We start from the raw sequence: 21,101 nt of genomic DNA, 5'->3' as shown, positions 1-21,101 counted from the left end.
GGAGTTAAGTGTCTAATGATGACCATGAATCCATTATCGACTGTTGGGAAAAACACATATGGTTCATTCATGTCCTTTCGGGAAGGAAACTGCCATCCTTGCTTGGTCTGGTCTACTTGTGACTCCAGGCCCACAGCAGGGTTATTGTCTCTGAGTTGCCCTCTGGGCAATTAGGGATGGACAATCAATGCTGACCAGCCAGTGACATCCTCATCCTGTTAAGGAATAAAGGGGAAAAAAAGAAGCTTGTATAAAGAGTTGGGTTTTAAGAATTACCTGGAAGGGAGATCTGTTGCAATAGTATGTGTCTTGGAAGACGTTGGGTAATGGGCAAAACTAAAGTGATATAATTTGAGTCTGAAATGACCTTTTATTAACTGTTCTATGAACTTTGTACACTCTTAGACTAAGAACAAGATTCCACACTGTGTCATCTCTGCCATGTGATCTCTTCTATCACAACTGATATAGCCAACTAGTAACAGATTTCAGTATTAACTTTTTCTCCTTCAAAGGATGGAGAACTAGAAAGACAGAGCATCTTACAGAGCTTAGGGCCTAAACACCAGGATCTCAGCACTAGAAATTACTAAAATGGTGCTGAGGGAGTGGTGCAAATTATCATCCAGTATGTTTCGGTCTGGGGGATGCCTCAGACCAGATGGACACAGGAAATACAGGGTCAATTAAGGGACAATTTGGTGAAGACTGGGAGCAAGTAATGTTGAAATGTTGTGGACTTTTACTGACAAAGTATTTGCCAGGATTCTGTTTGATCAACTATTAGTGTTGGTCAGAAGTGCCATTTTTCGGAAGAGACCTTAAACCAATGCCCTATCTCCTTTCTTTGACAGATGTACAAATCCCATGGCATTATTTGCAAGAAAGGGGAGGGACTCATTCTTAGTAACACGTCAATATTAAGTCCTCAATAACTGAAATCAGATTATCTGGTTATTAACAAATAGCTGTTCTTGGGATCTTGCTGTGCGCAAGTTGACTAACACAAATTTACTATGTTACACTAACATTTCAAAAATACTGAACTGGCTGTCAAGTGGCTTAAAATGTTCAGAGGTTATGAAGGACATTGGATAATTGCAAGTTTTCCTGTTATTGGATATAACAGGCCCACAGCAATATGGTTGACTATCATTGGTCTTCCCAATGTCAATTTTGTACCAGTCCACAAGTGAATGGGTTTGCACACATTCTAAATTCCATGAAATGTCATAATCAGTTTATACCTTTCACTTAATTTTCACCTTTCACATAGACCCGAGGAAGGGTCACCGGACCCGAAACGTTAACTCTGTTTTCTCCTCCACAGATGCTGCCAGACCCGCTGAACTTTTCCAGCAACTTTGTTTTTGTTCCTGATTTACAGCATCCACAGTTCTTTTGGTTTTTATACCTTTCACTCATAGCTTCAATCCTTAAAGATGTCATTATGTACCCTGGTACAACCTTTGTCTTGTACACTGCCATTCATAATGGAGTCTCCATGAGTTAGACCTTAATCTCCCAGACACTGCATGGATTGACCGGCTCAGTTGGATGGGCAGGTAGTGTGGTCTCAGTGTTGTACTAACAGCATGGGAGTTCAGTCCCTATTCTGGCTGGCATGGATTTGGGACCTGCTCCCTTTGCCCTACTCATGTTGGACATGACACTGTTGTCTGTGGGACCTGTCTTCAGGCACAGGGCTACATAAGAAACAATGCAATGATATTTAACTCCAGGTTTTCGCATGAGCACAAAGTCAAAAATCAAGCACAGCGTATTGAGCTTCATTGTTGAAGATGTAAGGTGAATAGATTAAAGGATAGTGAGCTGTTGTTCGATCCTCTTGTTCTTCGTCACCTGCCGTGATACTATTCACCATCTCCATTCTCATTTAACTCTGCTTTCTGAAAAATATTAAAGTGACACACATACTTTTGTGGTTCATACTCTTATCCCTTTGTCCCAGTCCAGAGGCTTGAGCTCAAATCTCATGTTAAGATTGCAACAAGAAGGTGACAGCCTAGAGGTATTATCGCTCAACTGTTACTCCAGAGACCCTGGAAACTTTCAGGGGACCCTAGTTCAAATCCTGCCACGGCAGATGGTAGAATTCAATCCAATAAAAATCTGGAATTAAAAGAGTCTAGCGATGACCATGAATCCATTGTCGATTGTTGGGGAAAAACCCATCAGGTTCAGTAGTACAGTGATAATGGGTAGTACACTTCAGCAAGGGAAACTGCTATCCTTACCTCGTTTGCTCTACTAAATGACTCCAGGCCCACAGCAATAAGGTTGAGCCTTAACTGCTCCCTGGGAAATTACAGATAGGTAATGAATGGTGTCCTAGCTAGTGACATCCTGTGAATTAAAAAACACAAACTGCATAACTGAGGGAGTGCTGAAGTGTCAGAGGTAGTGTCTTGCAGATCAGTCATTAAGACCGAGATTCCCAACTGCCCTCTCAAATGAATTCAATGGATCCAATGCACTACTTCAGATGAGGACAGGAAATTCTCTCTAATGTCCCATTGTTTGCTTCTGTTTCAATCAACATCTCTAAAACAATATAACAAAGTGTGAAACTGGATGAACATAGCAGGCCGAGCAGCATCTCAGGAGCACAAAAGCTGACGTTTCGGGCCTAGACCCTTCATCAGAGAGGCTGTCTGATGAAATGTCAGCTTTTGTGCTCCTGAGATGCTGCTCGGCCTGCTGTGTTCATCCAGTTTCACACTTTGTTATCTTGGATTCTCCAGCATCTGCAGTTCCCATTATCAGTCATCTCTAAAACAATATGTTGTCTGCTCATTATGCTGCCAAAGTGACTTGCAGTACGTAGAGTCCATCAAAATTCACTTCCTCCACCACCAACGCTCCTTAGCAGCAGTATGTACTATCTACAAGATGCACTGCAGTAATTCTCCAAGGCAACACCTTCCTCACCCATGATGACTACCATCTGGAAGGACAAGGGCAGATGATTCATGGGGACACCTCTCCACCGTCTGCAAGCTCCTCTCTAAGCCTCTCACTATCCTGACTTGGAAATATATCGCTGTCCCCCTTCAGTGTCACTGGGTCAAAGTCCTGCAACTCCTTTCCAAAGAGCACTGTGAGTCTATCTATAGTAGATGGACTGAAGGGTCTAAGCCCGAAAAGTCAGCTTTCCTGCTCCTCTGATATTGTTTGGCCTGCTGTATTCATCCAGCTGTACACCTTGCTATCTCACCATCTTCCCCAGGCCAGTTAGGGATGGGTGATGACTGTTTGCTCAACAAACAACACCCACCTTCTCCAAATAAATTAAAGGATTTGTTTCTACATTACATCAGTGACTCTAATGCAAGGAGAAAGCAAAATACTGTAAATATTGGTAATATGAAATCAGGTGCAAATGCTCAGTGCAGCACCAATGGAGTCAGAATCAGAGATAATGTTTCAAGTCAGTGACATTCAGTCAGAATTGATGAAAGAATCTGACAATAGGGCACCAGAAATTGAAATGTTAACTTTGGTGCTGTCTATCTGCATATTACAACCGGGCCTGCTGGGCATTTCTGGTTCTGATTTTATTTAAAGTGCTATTGGGTGGCGCAGTGGCTCAGTGGTTAGCACGGCTGCCTCACAGCACCAGGGACCCAGGTTCAAGTCCACCCTCAGGTGACTGTCTGTCTGGAGTTTGCACATTCTGCTCATGTCTGCGTGAGTTTCCTCTGGTTTCCTCCCACAATCCAAAGATGTGCAGGTTAGATGGATTGGCCATGCTAAATTGTCCTGTGATGTGTAGGTTAGGTGGATTATGCATGGGACATGCAGAGTAGGGATGGGATGCTCTTCGCAGGATTGACGTGGACTCAATGGGCTGAATGGCCTGCTTCCACATTGTAGGGATTTTATGATTCTAATTGATTGTGTAACCCTTTTCAGGAGGACCTGAGGGACTAAAAGGTGCTACATGAACGCAGAACTCTTTCTGTTCCAAAATATTTCAGTGCTGACATTTTCTTGGGCAGGTATAAGCAGCATTGGGAGCGGAGGCAAATTGCCAAAGTCAGAAAGGATGCGGAGAGACAGTGATTTTCTGACTCTTGCTCTTACCTTTTCATTCAATGTAACAGCAAATTAAAACAAAGCTAAGAGGCACCACTAATGTTGTTACAATTTCACGCATGCCTTGCTGAGCAGCCCGAAGCATTCTTCGATAACTTAGATGTGTGTGCGTTATGGGGAGTGCACCTTCAATGGACAAAATCCAGTTTCTCCACCTCCCCGCCCAAACAACTTGCTCATCGCTGGAAAATTGAGTAAACAATTACTGGGATGTGAGGTGATCAAGTATAATTGAATTTGCAGTGCTGATGTTTAGCAAGTGTTTCTTTCCTTCAAACATAAGGCCTGCTCTTCACTAATGCCTCATCTCAACTCTCCAATGCTTCACATGCTATAATCTTGAAGTACTGAGCTAGGTAAGCACAGAGCACACAGTTAAATCCCACAGTGAGGTCATAGATCCGAGAGAAATCATGGTGCAAACTGAAGCCATTCATCCATCATGTCTGTTCAGACCTTATTCTTCAACTGCCTTGCAATATTAGCCGTGGCTCAGTTGGTAGCACACTTACCACTGAGTCACAAGGTTCTGGGGTCAAGCCCTACGGCAGGGCTTCAGCACAAAAACCAGTACAGTGGATGGTAGGTGGAAACAAGGCCCCATTGACCTGTCTGGCCAGATATGAGATTTCATGGTGCTATATTGAAGTAGAACTTGGCAGGACAATCTCTTCTTTCAAGGATATGCAGCAAAGCAGTAGTGAGGTTAATGTCAGATCAGCTGGGATCTGACGGAACGGTGGGGTGGACTTGGCAGGCTGAGTGGCTTTCTCTTGTTTCGGCCCTTCCATGGGGTTTGGGCAACAATGGCAAAGTCAGCATGTGTTGGTCCTTTCAAATTGCATTTGCACTGGTGGGGTGGGGGGTGTGCTTGCTGAGGCCAGCTCAGAGGGTGTTGCTGTGGGAGGGGTCAAAGTTTGAGTTATGAAGAAAGGCTGGATAGACAGGGACTTTTTTCACTGGAGCATAGAAGGTTTAAACAACCTCATAAAAGTTTATAAAATGATGAGGGGTATAGATAGAGTTAATGGTGGTTGTCTTTTCCTAGGAATGGGGGACTTCCAAGACCGGGGGTGCATTTTTGAGGTGAGAGGAGAGAGATTTATAAAAGATATGAAGGGACAAATTTTTCATGCAGAGGGCCATTTGCATGTGGAATGGACTTCCTGAGGAAGAGGCGGGTGTGGGTACAGTTACAACATTTAAAAGACATTTAGATAAGTACATGAGGAAGAAAGGTTTGGGGGGATGTGGACCAGGAGCGGGAAAATATGGACCAGGAGCAGGCAGATGGGGCTAGTTTCATTTGGGATTATGATCAGCATGGACAGGTTGGACAGAAGGGTTTGTATGACTCTAAGACAGGTAAGCACTGCAGGTTTCAAACTCTCAACAACTCGGATTTTCCAACAATTGACCTCGTTACATGGTCATCACGACTGAGACTAAACTTATGCTCCACATTTATCAACTGAATTTCCATTCTACCAGTTGCCATGAACCCATGTCCACTGACGATCTGAACAGGTCTCTCGATGATTAGACTAGTCACAGAGCTGCTACACCATCATCTTTGGTGTCCTGGTTAACATTTTAACACTGCACTGTCAGAATTAATGGCTAGTCCTTAAAGATAATCTGATCTGATCTGATCATCTGAACCCCATCTGGTTCACGAACGTTCAACCAAACAAAACAGAAATTGCTAGGAAAACTCGGAATCGAAGAAGGGTCACTGGACCCGAAACTTTCACTCTGCTTTCTCTCCACAGATGCTGCCAGACCTGCTGAGCTTGTCCAACAACTTCTGTTTTTGTTCCTGCCATCCTTACCTGGAATGGCCCATATGTGACTGCAGATCCAGAGCAACGCCGTCGACTCTTACCCACCTTCTAAACAATTAGGGATGGACAACAAATGCTGGCCTAGCCAATGACGCCCTCATGCCATGAATGAATTTTTTAAAAAATGAAGTGGAGATTTATCAGAATGATATCTCAGATGAGGAACTCCAGTGATGTAGAGGAACCAGAGAAACTGCGATCATAAAGGGGCTATTTAAGTGAGCCTCCCAGACAGAATGCTAGTCTTCTGTTCCATAATTAGTATGTTTTGATGGAAAAAGGTTCCTATGGAATGGACACTGCATATTGCCCATTTCTAATTGCTGTTGAACCAAACCAACTGGTTAAGAGGATTCACATTGCAGGAGTTAACCCACTTAGAGTCATAGAGTCACACAACATGGAAACAGACCCTTCGGTCCAACTCATCTGCACTGACCAAATATCCCAATCTGCTCTGGTCCCATTTGCCCGCATTTGACCCATATCCCTCTAAACCCTTCCTATTCATGTGCCCATCCAGTTGCCCTTTATATGTTGTAATGTACCAGCCTCCACCGCTTCCTCTAGCAGTTCATTCCACATACACACCACCCTTTGCATGAAAAAAGTTACTGCTCAGGTCCTTTTTAAATCTTTCCCCTCTCACCTTAAACCTATGCCCTCTAGTTCAGGAACATAAACAGGGATTGCTCTGATCCATTCTTAGACCCGAAACATTAACTCTGATTTCTCTCCTTAGATGCTGCCAGACCTGCTGAGCTATATCAGCAATTTCTGTTTTGGTTTATGATTTTGAATTGTACACAGTATTCTAAAAGTGGATTCAGTCCTATAGGCTATTAGCCAGAGACTTTGACCTACTAGCCCTGTGATATTACCACTACACCAACACATCTTGATAGGGTAAATAAAGAAAAAACATTTGACTGACAGGATAACACAGATTTAAGATAATTGGCAGAATAGTAAGAGAGGAGATTTTTAAAAAAAAGGTAGTTCTGGTTTGAAAGACACTTGGGGAGCTGGAACCAAACTCAATAGCAACCTTTAAAGGGAAGTTGGATATAAATGTCAAAAGGGAAAACATTTTCAATACAGTGATAAACAGCTGTTCTGCTAAATCAAGTGCACAGGTTTGATGGGCCAAAGGACATCTTGGAACACTCCACCTAAACAGTTGCGTGTTTTCTTGCACCCCACTGTACCAGAGACTGAGTCCATGTCTTTCATTTGGAGTCGCCATTCTTTTTAATCCCCAATGAAAGGCAAGAGCCCATTGGTTGGTAAAGGTGTGTGTATTACTGGCACTATTTGGCTGTCCCTCAGTGGCTCGGAGCAGGTGCTAGTGGGTTGCCTTCTTGAAAGGTAACAGTCCATATGCGGTGGAATCAATGTCTTTTCTGTTGTTCACAGCAGCGAGTGCGAGACACAGCCTGCCCCCTTTGGGCTCACATACAGTCCATGCTGTGGGCTGAGTGAAAACACCATTTTGCATGTGTTTGCTCCTGTACTGAGAAGTTTCCAAACACTCACAACAATCAGATGATCAGTCATTCAATGAGATTTTTGTCATCTGTTTCTGTCTATAAACGGGATAAAAGGTTTCACGCAGCAGCAAAATGAATTAATGTGAGGATTAAGAGAGTCTGACCATTGCTGATGGATCAGCTAATCCACGGGGCTCCATGCGTGGCTTGTCTTGCTGTCAGATTCTGGTCAATGATGATCCTTATCGGAAGTTCTAAGTCACTCTCCAGTTTGTCATTGGACATCCAATGCTTGTCAATTGCATTCCATAGTTTTCTCTCCCTCTTTCGCTGGGAAAGGAGGGAACAATTTGGAGATATAAGGAAAAGTGGGAAAGTGAGTTAAAAAGCACAGGACAGGGAGAAATGGAGAGAAGGAGAAGGCTGCTTATGGAGAAACATTCTACAAAGATAAAAGGCCGTTGCATAAAAAAAAGTCTATAGGAGAGGGTTGGGGCTATAATAAGTTGGTGAACCCACTTGACCTCATTTATTTTCTGACCATATCATTTGAGACCATTGATTGGAAGTCTAAACCCAGTGAGTGAATTAAAGTCATTCATCGGCTACACCCTGGAAGTGAATAATTCCCATTGTCCAGGAACATGCAATCTCCCAGTATCTATTAGGGTTCCTCTCCGAGCACCCCTCATGCATAAGACTGTGAATCGTAGAATCCTTACGTTGTGGAAAGAGGCCATTCAGCCCATCAATCTGCATCAACCCTCTGAAGTGCATCCCACCCAGGCCCCACATTTCCCATGGCTAACCCATCTAATATGCACATTCCTGGGCACTATGGGGCAATTCCCCATGGCTAATCCACCCGAACCTGCATGTCTCTGGACTGTAGGAGGAAAGTGGAGCAGGCAGAGGAAACCCATGCAGACACAGGGAAAATGTGTAAGTTCCACGCAGACAGTTGCCTGAAGCCAGGATCGAACTTGGGTCCCCGGTGCTGTGAGGCAACAGTGCTAAACAATGAGCTACCATACCTTGAATGCTCAGCGAGATTCCATCATTGAGCCAGTGCAATGGGATCCACACTTCAGAAGTATTTTACTGGCTGCAAGGCACTTTCAGATGTCCAGTGGTCATAGGAGGGACTATATAAATGCAAGTTTATTTTTCAACAATCCTACATTTAATGCAATATGTTGGGGAGCTTGTGAGGGCAGATTGCAAGAAAATTTCACACATGACGGTCATTTTCCACTGGTTATAGTTATTTGAAACAAACCTGGTCTACAATCAGGGTGCTCAGTGTCACTGAAAAGAGGGAGAGTAAAGGGTTAACAGCTTCCAGCAGAGCTAAGTAATCCAGCCACTGCGTGTAGACACAGATAGAGAGAGATTACAAGGCTAGCATGAAATATGTTTCTTGGGCAGAATAATTGCCCAATTTTAATTGTGCATAGATCATATTTATTGATGCTTTCAACTCTCAGGCTTCCCTGCAGTAGCTTTGAAATTCAATGCACAGTAAATATATCTTGCTAAGGAAACAGGTAGCACCAGAGTGGCTCAGAATTGATGCAAGGACAAGCAGTGAGTAAATGAGCACAGGTGAACTCACTTCAGTTATTGCTTTACACAGTATTACAGCTGCACATTATTCACAGCTCTGGAAACAGGCCTTTCAGCCTAAATGAACAGAGTCAGTGCTCATATTCTAGACCAGGCTCCTCCAATTCCACTCCATCCAACCTCAACAGCATGGAGCCTTCCATCTTCCATTGCAAATCTATCTCATTTCCACTTAAATTCTCCTTGGCTCTGCTCACCTGCACTATTCCTTGCAGTTGTGAGTTCTACATTCTAACCACTTTCCATGTGAAGAGGTCCCTTCTGAATTGTCGACTTCTAACAGTCATGTATTTATGGCACCTGGAACAGGTTTGTATAGTTGAATGGAGTTAGGTCTGATTAGCACATCACACAATGAGGCACATTACACATCATGGTAGGAAGTCATGCTTTGTCACAGGACCTTGCTTTCTCTTGCAGCCTTATGGTAAAATGATGAGATATGAAGATGTTTTTCAAAGAACATTAATGCTGTTATGAAATAGGCTGGAGTGCACTATTACTCCAGGATAATTACTTCATGGGTCACAGTATAAAATAAAAATAGCTTTTCTACTTACCAGGACAATTCAATACTTTGTATTTTACAATTTTTATAGATGCATCATAAACAGTGTTCTGCCCAGATGCATCATGGCTTGATGTGGCAACTGCTCTGCCCAGGACTGTAAGAAACTACAGGGAGTTGTGAACACAGCCCAATCCATCACACAAGCCAACCTTCTATCCATTTGCTCCATCTTTACCGCTTGCTGATTTGGGGTTCGGTGCAGCCAACATAATTAAAGACCCTTCCCAACCTCAGTTAAAATCTCTTCTAACCTCTTCTGTCAGCCAGCAGATAAAATAAAGCATAAATACACGTACCAACAGATTCAAGAACAGCTTCTTCCTCACTGTTAGCAGACTTCGGAATGGATCTGTCAAATTTTAAATTTAATGTTGACATTGCTCTTTCTGTGCCTTTTCTGCAGCCGTAACATTGTATTCCTTGGTCTATTCTATTACCCTAATGCACTTTGTATGGCATCATCTGCCTGTACTGCAAACAAAACAAAACTTTTCACTGTACAGAGATTCATGTGACAAAACAAATCAAATCAAAGCAATTCAAAACCAAAGAATCTAACAACCAGGCTGTGTAATAAACACAACTATGGGTTTATTAACAAATGAAGCTTACTCAAAAAATGTAACAAGATAGATCAGTGGCTAGGAATCCTGCAGTGGTTAACTCCTGACTCTCCAGAGCTGGTCCAACAACTACAAGGTACAAGTTAGGAGTTTGATGGGATGCTTTCCACGTGCCTGGATGAATGCAGCTCCAACAACTCTCGAGAAAGTCAAGAAAGTCTGGATTCAGAATTGGTTGGCTGACAGGAGGCAGAGAGTGGTTGTAGATGGTAAGTATTCTGCCTGGAGGTCAGTGCTGAGTGGTGTCCCACAGGGGTCTGTTCTTGGGCCTCTGCTCTTTGTAGTTTTTATAAATGACTTGGATGAGGAGGTTGAGGGGTGGGTTAGTATGTTTGCTGATGACACAAAGGTTGGAGGTGCCGTTGATAGTACCGAGGGCTATTGCAGGCTTCAGCGAGACATTGACAGAATGCAGAGCTGGGCTGAGAAATGGCAGATGGAGTTCAACCTGGATAAATGCGAAGTGATGCATTTTGGAAGGTCGAACTTAAATGCTGACTATAGGATTAAAGGCAGGGTTCTCGGCAGTGTGGAGGAACAGCGAGATCTTGGTGTTCAAGTGCATAGCTCCCTCAAAGTTGCCAACCAAGTGGATAAGGTTGTTAAGAAAGCATATGGTGTTTTGGCTTTCATTAACAGGGGGATCAAGTTTAAGAGCCACAAGGTTATGCTGCAGCTCTACAAAACCCTGGTGAGACCACACTTGGAATGTTGTGTCCAGTTCTAGTCGCCCTATTATAGGAAAGATGTGGAGGCTTTGGAGAGGGTGCAAAGGAGGTTTACCAGGATGCTGCCTGGACTGGAGGGTTTGTCTTACAAGGAGAGGTTGACTGAGCTCAGACTTTTCTCTCTGGAGAGAAGGAGGAAGAGAGGTGACCTGATCGAGGTGTACAAGGTAATGAGAGGCATGGATAGAGTCGATAGCCAGAGACTTTTCCCCAGGGCAGGATTGACTGCCACGAGGGGTCATAGTTTTAAGGTGTTAGGAGGAAGGTATAAAGGAGATGTCAGAGGGAGGTTCTTCACCCAGAGAGTTGTGAGCGCATGGAATAGTTTACCAGTGGAAGTCGTGGAAGCAGAGTCATTAGTGACATTTAAGCGATTGCTGGACGTGCACATGGACAGCAGTGAATTGAGCGGAATGTAGGTTAGGTCATTTTGTTTTTGGATTAGGATTATTCCACGGCACAACATCGTGGGCTGAAGGGCCTGTACTGTGCTGCACTTTTCTATGTTCTATGTTCTATGAAACCTGACATCAGCCAGGAGAGCCGGCCGCTCCCTCCACCACCAATGCTCAGTCACAGCAGTGTTTACCATCTCCAAGATGCACTGCAGAAATTCACTAAGGCTGCTTAATCAGCAACTTCCAAACCCCACAGCCACTCCCACCCACAAGGGCAAGTGCAGCAGTTACATGGGAACACCTCTCCGAGTTATGAGCAATCCCTGACTTGGAAATATATCACCATTTCTTCAGCGTACTGGGTCAAAACCTGCAACTCCCTCCCTAACAGCATTGTGAGCGTCCCTTCAGCAAATAGACTGCAGCAGTTAAGAAAACAGCATACTGACACCATCTCAAGGGCAACTAATATGGTTAATAAATGCTGCCCAGCCTGTGACACCCACATTCCATAAGTGGATCAGAAAAGAAGCATCGAAACAAAACAGCATGGGCTGTGTTGACAACTCCCTGTAGTTTCTTACAGTTCTTTGGGTTTTTATTTCAAAAAGAAGTATAAATGTTGACCGCTGTTAACGTCTCCCAAAATGCATACGCTTACATGTGTACACACACACACACACACACACACACACACACACACACACACACACACACACACACACACACACACACACACACACACACACACACACTCTCTCTCTCCCTCCATCCCTCTCGCTTACTCTCGTTCTTCAGGAAAACAGACAAAGAAGGAGATTTCTTCAATAGACCTGGCTTTCTGGAAAATAAGTCACTTTGGTCAGTGTCTTCTTCAAAGCTAAAGGATAAGGATGTTCTGGAGTCAGTTGCTCTGATTCTCTGGCGCATGTGGTGAAGTCACTAATCATGCACAGGTATCTCTGCATCTCACAGTTACAGCTTGCCCAGGAGATACAATCCTGCAATTTCCATTCAAAAGAATAAATAGTTTGCTCTCTCAACCAATGTAGAGGGTTTTCTATTCAGAAATGTAAGAGATCAGCTGAGCTTGTTCACAGCACATGTTCTTTCAAATCAGCTTGTCCTTAGCAGGTTTTCCTCCAACAAAACTAGATAAAACAAGCAGCTCTCCAGTCACCGCTCAAGACAGCTGCAGCAGAGTCTATTACAAAACAACCGATTATCACCAGTCACCTAACATACTCTCCAATGTCGTTTCAGTGGCCTCTTTTATAGAAATCACTCCAGGTATGCCCTGGAAGCTTGAAATAAATTCCTTTTCTGCAAACATTTAAAACTCAAGTCCTTCGAATCATATTAAATATAAAGTATCTTTGTAATACTGATTTCTTTACCACATAATTTTGTGTAAATTTGTCTTAGCAGCATAACAGGACAAAGAATATTCTAATTGCTAAGATAATGGGAACTGCAGATGCTGGAGAATCTGAAATAACAAAGTGTGGAGCTGGATGAACACAGCAGGCCAAGCAGCATCTTAGGAGCACAAAAGCTTTTGTGCTCCTAAAATGCTGCCTGGCCTGCTGCGTTCATCCAGCTCCACACTTTGTTATATTCTTATTGCTATTTGTTTTACAATAAAGGAATGGGCCCTGTAAAGTATTGTAAACTTTCTTCAAGTAACCCCTTTTCTATCTCTTCAATCCGATGTGTACCATGTGTGGCAGAATAGATCACTCTTAGGAATCTAACTGCTTGCCTCACTGCACAGCAACATCCCAGCCTGAGTTGGAAAGTCAGAATCTAAGTGAAAAAAAAATTGTATCTTGATTTTGTAAAGTTACCTCCTGCCTTGTTGCAAGAAGTTCTAAGGTACTTCACATGTGGTGAATGGGGACATAGAAGCTGATGACATTTGGAAGAGTTGGAGGCAGGTGACTGAATATACTCCAACAGTTTCTGAAGATGCTCTGTATGAAGATACAGAACAGAGTCAGCCACAAGGAAAAGATTCACAATGAAACAATACAGCTATCACAGACGCAAAACTCTCTAGCCCTGCTGGAAAGGGTGTGTGTGTGGGAGGTTGGCAGGATGGTGAAATGTACAATAAACTCATTTTGGAAGGTTGGAGGATGTCAACTGAGAGAGAGTGATACGATGGGGGAGGCGGGGGGTGGGGGTGGACCTGAGGCCATTGGAAGCTTTCTGGGCTAGGAGCATGATTTGAAAGGATTATTTTGGGAGGTAGGAGTCAAGATGTGAGAAGTAAACAGGGTTCAGGACTTGTAAAGCCGTAGGCAGCAGAAACTTTGTCTCAGCCGCAGACTGGTGTGATGATCCCTCCCAGGCATGTGAGTTCAATGTGTATGACTTCCTTTGGTAATAGGCAATGGCCTGCCCAGCTAGACCATGTCACCCAAGCTCTTTGTAAAGCAGAACCAAAGGTACTTGTGGCATAGTGATAATGTCCTTACCCCTGGACCAGGAGGCCTGTGTTCAAGTTCCATCTATTCCAGAAACACACAAGAATATCTCTGAACAGGTTGACTAGAAAGCCATAGGATAAATAAAAAGAAAATTAATAAAGCAAAAACAGAAATTGCAGAACTTCAGAACAGTTCTGAAGAAGGGTCACTGGACCTGAAACATTAACTCTGGTTTCTCTCCACAGATGATGCCAGGCCTGCTGAGTTTTTCCAGCAATTTCTGTTTTTGTTTGTGTTTCAGATTTCCAGCATCCGCAGTTCTTTTGGATTTAAAATAAAATTCAGAAAGCAGACCCAGGCATGTGTCTGCAGAACTGTCGGTCCCAGACTGGGACCAGTTATGTACGCCATGAGTTGTGACTCTCATTTGATATTCGACAAAAAACAATGTTCCTTCTCAGCCAGGCTTCCTGAGTTATTACAATAGTATTTGTGAATTAGCACATTATTACTCAGACTAAATGTTTGACTATTGGCTCATCATAGATATATTTTAATTCAAATTGTTTCAAAATTCCATGCCTGAACACAACACATACACTATGTATATATAGCACTCAATTCCTGATAAACTTTGAATTCCAATGGACCAGTCATTTCCATTGTATTGAATTCTTCAGAAAGTATATACAACATTCTGAGCTGTATATTGTTTAACCTCTGAGAATTATTGTTTGGAAGGAGCGCAAAACAGATACAGCATTTGAACCATTTTACCCACCAAAAGCATCACTTTGGGGCATGCTCATGTAGAAATGAGTTGGTGAAACTTCACCAAAATAGAACCACACAGTTGATAATGTTTTAAGAGCTGCATAAAGCCAGTCATGCGAATCATGGGTACGGTGACCCAAGGGGATCGAATGAATGAAACCAAAGAATTAGTCAATGATAAGTTTTCTGATCTCAGGTACATTGGCTATTGGGACCTACCACTGCATCAGTGGCACACACCTCCTACTTAGCAGAAGCAAGTGGGCAGGCTGACTTTACATTTGGGAGCACTGGGTGATTGTGAGGATAGCTTTTGATTGCATCCTTTCACTCCTTGATCTCCAGCAACGTATGGCAGATTATGTAGATGGGTTATCAGCTGTGGATGCATTTCCTAAATTTCCATCCAAGAGCTGCGTCAGGCAGCCATGCACATCACTACCCTGGCCTGATAGAGGCATGCTGACTGCGAGGCTTTTTCATTGCAGGGAGGATAACCTGGTACCTCCTCCGGGGGCGGGGGGAGACCTAACTCTGTACGATGGCGAGATCAGATACTAAGAACAGACTGGTACAAACCAAAACTGACACCAAGCAGCAAGTGGGCTGCCTATTGCCGAAGCAAGACTTTAAATTTGGGTCAAACAAACGTAAGTGGGGCTAGTTCACTTTGGGAACATGGACGACATAGACTAGATAGACAGAAGGGTCTATTTTCATGCTGTATGACTCAATAAATGTTTACGTGGGGGTGGTTGGAAGCCAGAGGTGAGGGCTGGTTGGTGACGATTGCAGGAATATCTTGACAAATAACCCAGAGAAACGAATCATTACCATTGCTATATTTTAGCTAAATAAAGGCCATGTAAAATAAGATATTCTGTGAAATATTTTCATGTACACTCACCAGATGAATGGTGGATTAAATGGTTTATGAAGCAAAAGCTTTGTAGATTGGTGCGATTTTTAAAATTGAGGCTAATAAAATTACTGTACTAATCACTGCAGCGTTGGCTGCCTGTGTTTTTCAGCAGGATTCAGTCACGCTAAGGCTGATGAAAAAATGATTCATCGCAGCACATCGCATTATGGGACCTTTTCCAGAGCAATTTCCAATACTCAGAAGGGGTCTCCAACTGCAATGTATTTTTACATACAGATGCCGGGAATTTTGCTGTTATTCGGTACTGTAGCAATAACTGAGCCTGATTTTCTGGTCCAAATACCTCAGAATTTTTTTGCATCAAAGAGATCCCTGAGGTTGTAAAATTACTAGTTTCTGAGTGGAATTGTAAACCACTTGCGCCAGGGAGGTGACAGATCGTTCATTCTTTGCGGCAACCACAATGGTATACCTGATGTATAATTCTTTTCGTATTTAATATCCTATCACATTAATTCACACCATTAACAATGGTCATTTGTTCCGGTTTCTGCAGGAGAGGCATTCCACTTTATATCACTTTTACGTTCAAAAATTAGAAAGCTTAACGTTATGCAGATTAAATCCAGGAAAAAAAGCCACTAGGTTAAACTTTCCATAAATTATCTTTAAGTGTTAATAAAATCGTCAGGAATAAGCAGAGCTGTGTAATTTATGACTGAAATAGATTGCAGAATATGACTTGAAATGTAAAGAATGTTCTTCAAAATCCATTAGTGAAAGCTGCTGACAGAGAAGGTTGTGAAAAATCTTTTAAGCGTTGTCAGGGGGAACTAGGTGAGATAGTTGCCTGGATCATTGTCTCGTTATTTTCGAGTTCTAGGTCTATTTTGAGCCCTAACCAATGGCGGCACAGTGGCTCAGTGGTTAGAATAGCTGCCTCACAGTGCCAGGGACCCGGGTTTGATTCGGGTGACTGTCTGTGTGGAGTTTGCACACTCTCCCTACGTCTGCACGGGTTTCCTCTGGGTGCTCTGGTTTCCTCCCACAGTTCCAAAGATGTGCAGGTTCAGTGGATTGGCCATGCTAAATTTCCCCCATAATGTTCAGGGATGTTCAGGTTAGGTGAGTTAGACATAGGAAATTAGGGGAATGGGTCTGGGTGGGATGCTGTTTGGAGAGGCAGTGTGGACTTGTTGGGCTGAATGGCCTGTTTCCATACTGTAGGGATTCTATGATAAAGGTTTTTTTTCTTCTGTCATCATTCTTTGTGTTATGATCCTGAGACTATCAATTCAGGTAACTGGGAATGGGACAGCCAACAACTGGCTAGATATGTCCATGTACACAGATCATTGAAAGTTGCCACCCAGGTTGACAGGGCTGTTAAGAAGGCATACAGTGTTTTAGCTTTTATTAATAGAGGGATCGAGTTCCGGAACCAAGAGGTTATGGTGAAGCTGTACAAAACTCTGGTGCGGCCGCACTTGGAGTATTGCGTACAGTTCTGGTCACTGCGTTATAAGAAGGATGTGGAAGCTTTGGAAAGGGTGCAGAGGAGATTTACTAGGATGTTGCCTGGTATGGAGGGAAGGTCTTACGAGGAAAGGCTGAGGGACTTGAGGCTGTTTTCATTAGAGAGAAGGTGGTTGAGAGGTGACTTAATTGAAACATATAAAATAATCAGAGGGTTAGATAGGGTAGATAGGGAGAGCCTTTTTCCTAGGATGGTGACGGCGAGCATGAGAGGGCATAGCTTTAAATTGAGGGGTGAAAGATATAGGACAGATGTCAGAGGTGGTTTCTTTACTCAGAGAGTAGTAAGGGAATGGAACGCTTTGCCTGCAACCGTAGTAGATTGGCCAACTTTAGGTACATTTAAGTCGTCATTGGATAAGCATATGGACGTACATGGAATAGTGTAGGTTAGATGGGCTTGAGATCGGTATGACAGGTCAGCACAACATTGAGGGCCGAAGGGCCTGTACTGTGCTGTAATGTTCTGTGTTCTATGTTCTATGTATGTGAGTAAGGCCCAATGTTGCTGATTTAGGCATTGGGATAAAGTTCTGTGACTAGTTAGCCATGTTCTTGCTCCCGAGTTGAAATATACAAAATGGTCCTGACAACGTACATGTGGGAAAGATGTGAGTGCACTCAGAACTGGGAGGCTCTGTTTAAAAAATTAAAGGCCACCCTGTTTGGATAGAGTTGAGAGGAATTTTCTTTTCCTCAGTGGGCCGTGTGACTTTGGAACTCCTTGCTTCAGAAAGGCAATGGAGATGGGATATTGGATATTTTTAAGAGGGACGTAGTTTGCTACTTGTTAGGCAATGAAATCAAAAATTATTAGCAATAGATGGGAATGCACAATTCCAAACACAAACAGATCAGCCATAATGTTACTGAATGGCAGAGTATTCCCAAAGGGCTGACTGACCTACTTTTGCCTGTAATTTTCATGTTCATGTACATTTGTGCCATTTTATAAGCATGTATATGTACTCATTATTGACTCACTCCAGGTTTAGATACTCCCTGACTACACAATGATTGTCGCTTATAACATCAATGCCTATCTATTGGGGTCTGTCTCCTCCTTTGGAACCTTTCAATAATTAGGCAAATTGTGAACTTCTTAAATGACTTGTGTCAAGTCTTCAGGAGACTGAACTTGAACATCAAGTGCAAGTACAGAACAGAATGCTCTCAGCTCCTGTGTAATAAAGGGGAATCCTAAATCCCACACAACAAAAAATAACTCCCAGATTTAAAGGTTTTCTCAACAATTTCCTATTGCAACAGAATTGTCACAGATAGACTGTCAGATATGCTGCTGATGTCTGGCCCAAGGATTTTGAAAGAGACCCAAAAAACAAAACAGAACATTTCTCAGAATTTGGCAAAACTCAAAGACGTAACAATTCCGAATATATTCAGTTGGGAATACTGGGAAACACTTTGTATAAATCGCTCCTTGTAATTTAACCATTAAGGTCCAAGTCTTATTGTAGAATACTATCGCTGTGCTCCCTCTAAAGCTAATATGTGCTTCCTAAGAAGTGATGCCTGAGTGCTGTGCGCTTCAGGTGTGACCTAACCAGGGCTTTGAATATCAGAAGCTGGAACCATTAACCCAATTGTTTCAGCTTTAATAGTTTAACATAAGCAGAAAATATAAAATCTAGCATACCTACAATTAGTCAACTGAAGTCTTCTGACATGCAAAGGCTTACCTTGAAACTCCAGATCAATGTTCCAGTTCCCTTGGAAGATGAGTTTGCTGCACTGGTGCCAATCATCACCAAGCATGGGGTAGATACGGGCCGGAGATCAAACCCACGTCCCGATGCTAAAGGACAGATTGAACAGATTGTATAGTGCACTGTTATGGAAACAAAATAAAAATCTGCAATTCAAAATGCATTGTCTAAATGGAACACTTCCTCAGATCATTTTAATTATCCAGATCTCTGGAAGACTGAGCAGCATTTGATCTTCAATCAAAAATTCACAAAACATCAACGCACTAAGTTAAGATCAAACTACAGGCCACTCAAGTTGCTGCAAGGCTGATCCTGTTGCAATATTTAGATGCTGCCTGGTTTGGGAAGATTGCTTTTCTGCAAAAACCCTACTCTCCCTCACATTGCCTTGCACAAAAAATATATTTCTTTGATAATGTGAGTTTGTTCTTTTTTTGTCTTTGCAAAAAATAAACTTTTGGAATGATTGGGTTGCAGGTTTTATAAACTCTTAGAATCCATACACTGTGGAAGCAGACCATTTGGCCCATTTGGCCCATTTAGTCCAGTCCAAGAAGAGCATATCACCCAGACCCATTCCCTACCCTAAACCCATAACCTGACTTTCACCATGGCTAATCCATCTAGTCTACACACCTTTGGACCGGGGGAGGAGATCAGAGCACCCAGCAGCAACCCACACAGACACAGGGAGAATGTGCAAACGTAACATAGATATTGCCAGAGGGTGGAATCAAACCCAGATCCCTGGTGCTGTCAGCCAGCAGTCCTGACCACTGAGTCACTGTGCTGCCGCTTGGCTTAGTGCTGCCAATTAATCAGGTACCTTGTGGATTATGTTGACTTTGGGTTATAGACTAATGCAGCGATTAGAGAGTGGACAGTGTGTTGAACACCTCCCATAATTGATTTCAGTAGAGAAAAAGCATAAAATTCCCTTCTTCTTGGAAGAAAGATGAAGCAGTTGATTTTGCCTCAGTTTTGACATCTCATCAGAAAGGTGCAGCTCTGACAGTGCAGCATTCTTTCTGTACTGTAGCTGCGGAAACGCCAGGAGGTCATGAGAGAGGAGGCATTGAGATAGAAGGTGATTAACTGAGGTCACACCTTTTGCTTTTGCTTCATTGACTCTGTTGGGTGAAAGTCACCACAGTCTTACCAGACCGTGGGGCTGCTCTCTCATCACAGAGAGATGATTGGTGGCAGCTTAATCTGAGGGTCACCATGCCCCAGGTGAGGACACAGATTGAGAAGAAGGATCTTTCACGGTAACCCAAGCTGTTGGGGTCATTCTGCATTTCTAACCAGCTGTGCAGCCAACTGAGCTGAAGAGATCCCCATTCTATTGGGTACAGTGGAAGGAGTTCATCCCCACACCTCTGTCTGATTGTTTCCATGTGTGGTTTATTCCGCTGAGCTACATTTACACCATTAAACCTAAACACTCTTCAATGTTGTTTTTTTTGAACTGCACTACCTTCATTGCCTCTCCTGGCAGAAAGCCAGCTTCAGAATTAACATCCTCTTTTACCATAGCCCAGATATGAATCAGCAACCAATCCATAATACAGTATTTACATAAATATTTGAATAGGGCATTTAATAGAAAAGGTGGGTAAAAATGTTGTTACCTGCAGCAGTTGTTGTATCTTTTATACAGAGACAACAAAACTGCAGATGCTGGAATCCAAGGTAGACAAACAGCAGGCTGGAAGAACACAGATAACAAAGTATGGAGCTAGATGAACACACCAGGCCAGGCAGCATCTGGAGGAAAGTAGCAGTCAATGTTTCAGGTATTACCTTTCTTCAGTCCTGAAACATTGACTGCTCCTTTCCTCCAGATGCTGCCTGGCTTCCTGTGTTCTTTCAGCATCCTGTTTGTATCTTTTATATGTTTGACTGTCTCAGAGTAATACAGAGTTGGCACTAGTTTCTAAGTATGCAAAAGGTTTATTTACTATGATTTCAATCACAAAGTGCCTGCACTTGTTACATCTCTGCTTCTAACAGCTTCTGTGGGGCTGTTTACTTTGCTCAGAGTTCACACCCAGGCTTAACCAATCCAGTACAGCACATTTTGCTAAGTTACAAAAGTCACAGCCTCATCACGAAAAGCAAGACATTTAAACTATGGAACACTGTGGGAAGGTCAGTAATCCAAAGCAGCAGGCTAAGGTAATTAGTGAGCAAATCGAAGGGCAATTGGGAAATTTGTTTCTTATACACGCACACAGACACAGACACACACACACACACACACACACACACAGTGTTACAATTTGGAAAATAGTGACTGAGATGTTGGAGTAAGCTGATATATCTGTAACCGTTAAAAGTTAATTGT

At 42.9% G+C, this 21,101-nt stretch overlaps 1 protein-coding gene across 2 annotated transcripts in view; it reads right to left on the bottom strand.

The window, feature by feature from the left end:
- Nucleotides 1-21,101, bottom strand: part of LOC125467564 (ras-GEF domain-containing family member 1A-like) — a 210,323-nt gene that overhangs the window by 136,835 nt on the left and 52,387 nt on the right. Inside the window, exon 2 of one of the 2 annotated variants that reach the window (XM_059640273.1) lies at nucleotides 18,725-18,840. In XM_059640273.1, coding sequence (XP_059496256.1) covers nucleotides 18,725-18,790 — 66 coding nt within the window. In that variant the 5' untranslated portion in view covers nucleotides 18,791-18,840. Of the gene's footprint in view, nucleotides 1-18,724; nucleotides 18,841-21,101 lie in introns of those variants that run through there. The other variant, XM_059640274.1, reaches the window with a different exon arrangement.

This window comes from Stegostoma tigrinum, chromosome 37, assembly GCF_030684315.1.
Source record: "Stegostoma tigrinum isolate sSteTig4 chromosome 37, sSteTig4.hap1, whole genome shotgun sequence".
Lineage (NCBI taxonomy): Eukaryota > Metazoa > Chordata > Chondrichthyes > Orectolobiformes > Stegostomatidae > Stegostoma > Stegostoma tigrinum.
This window is presented reverse-complemented; position numbering and strand designations above follow the sequence as displayed.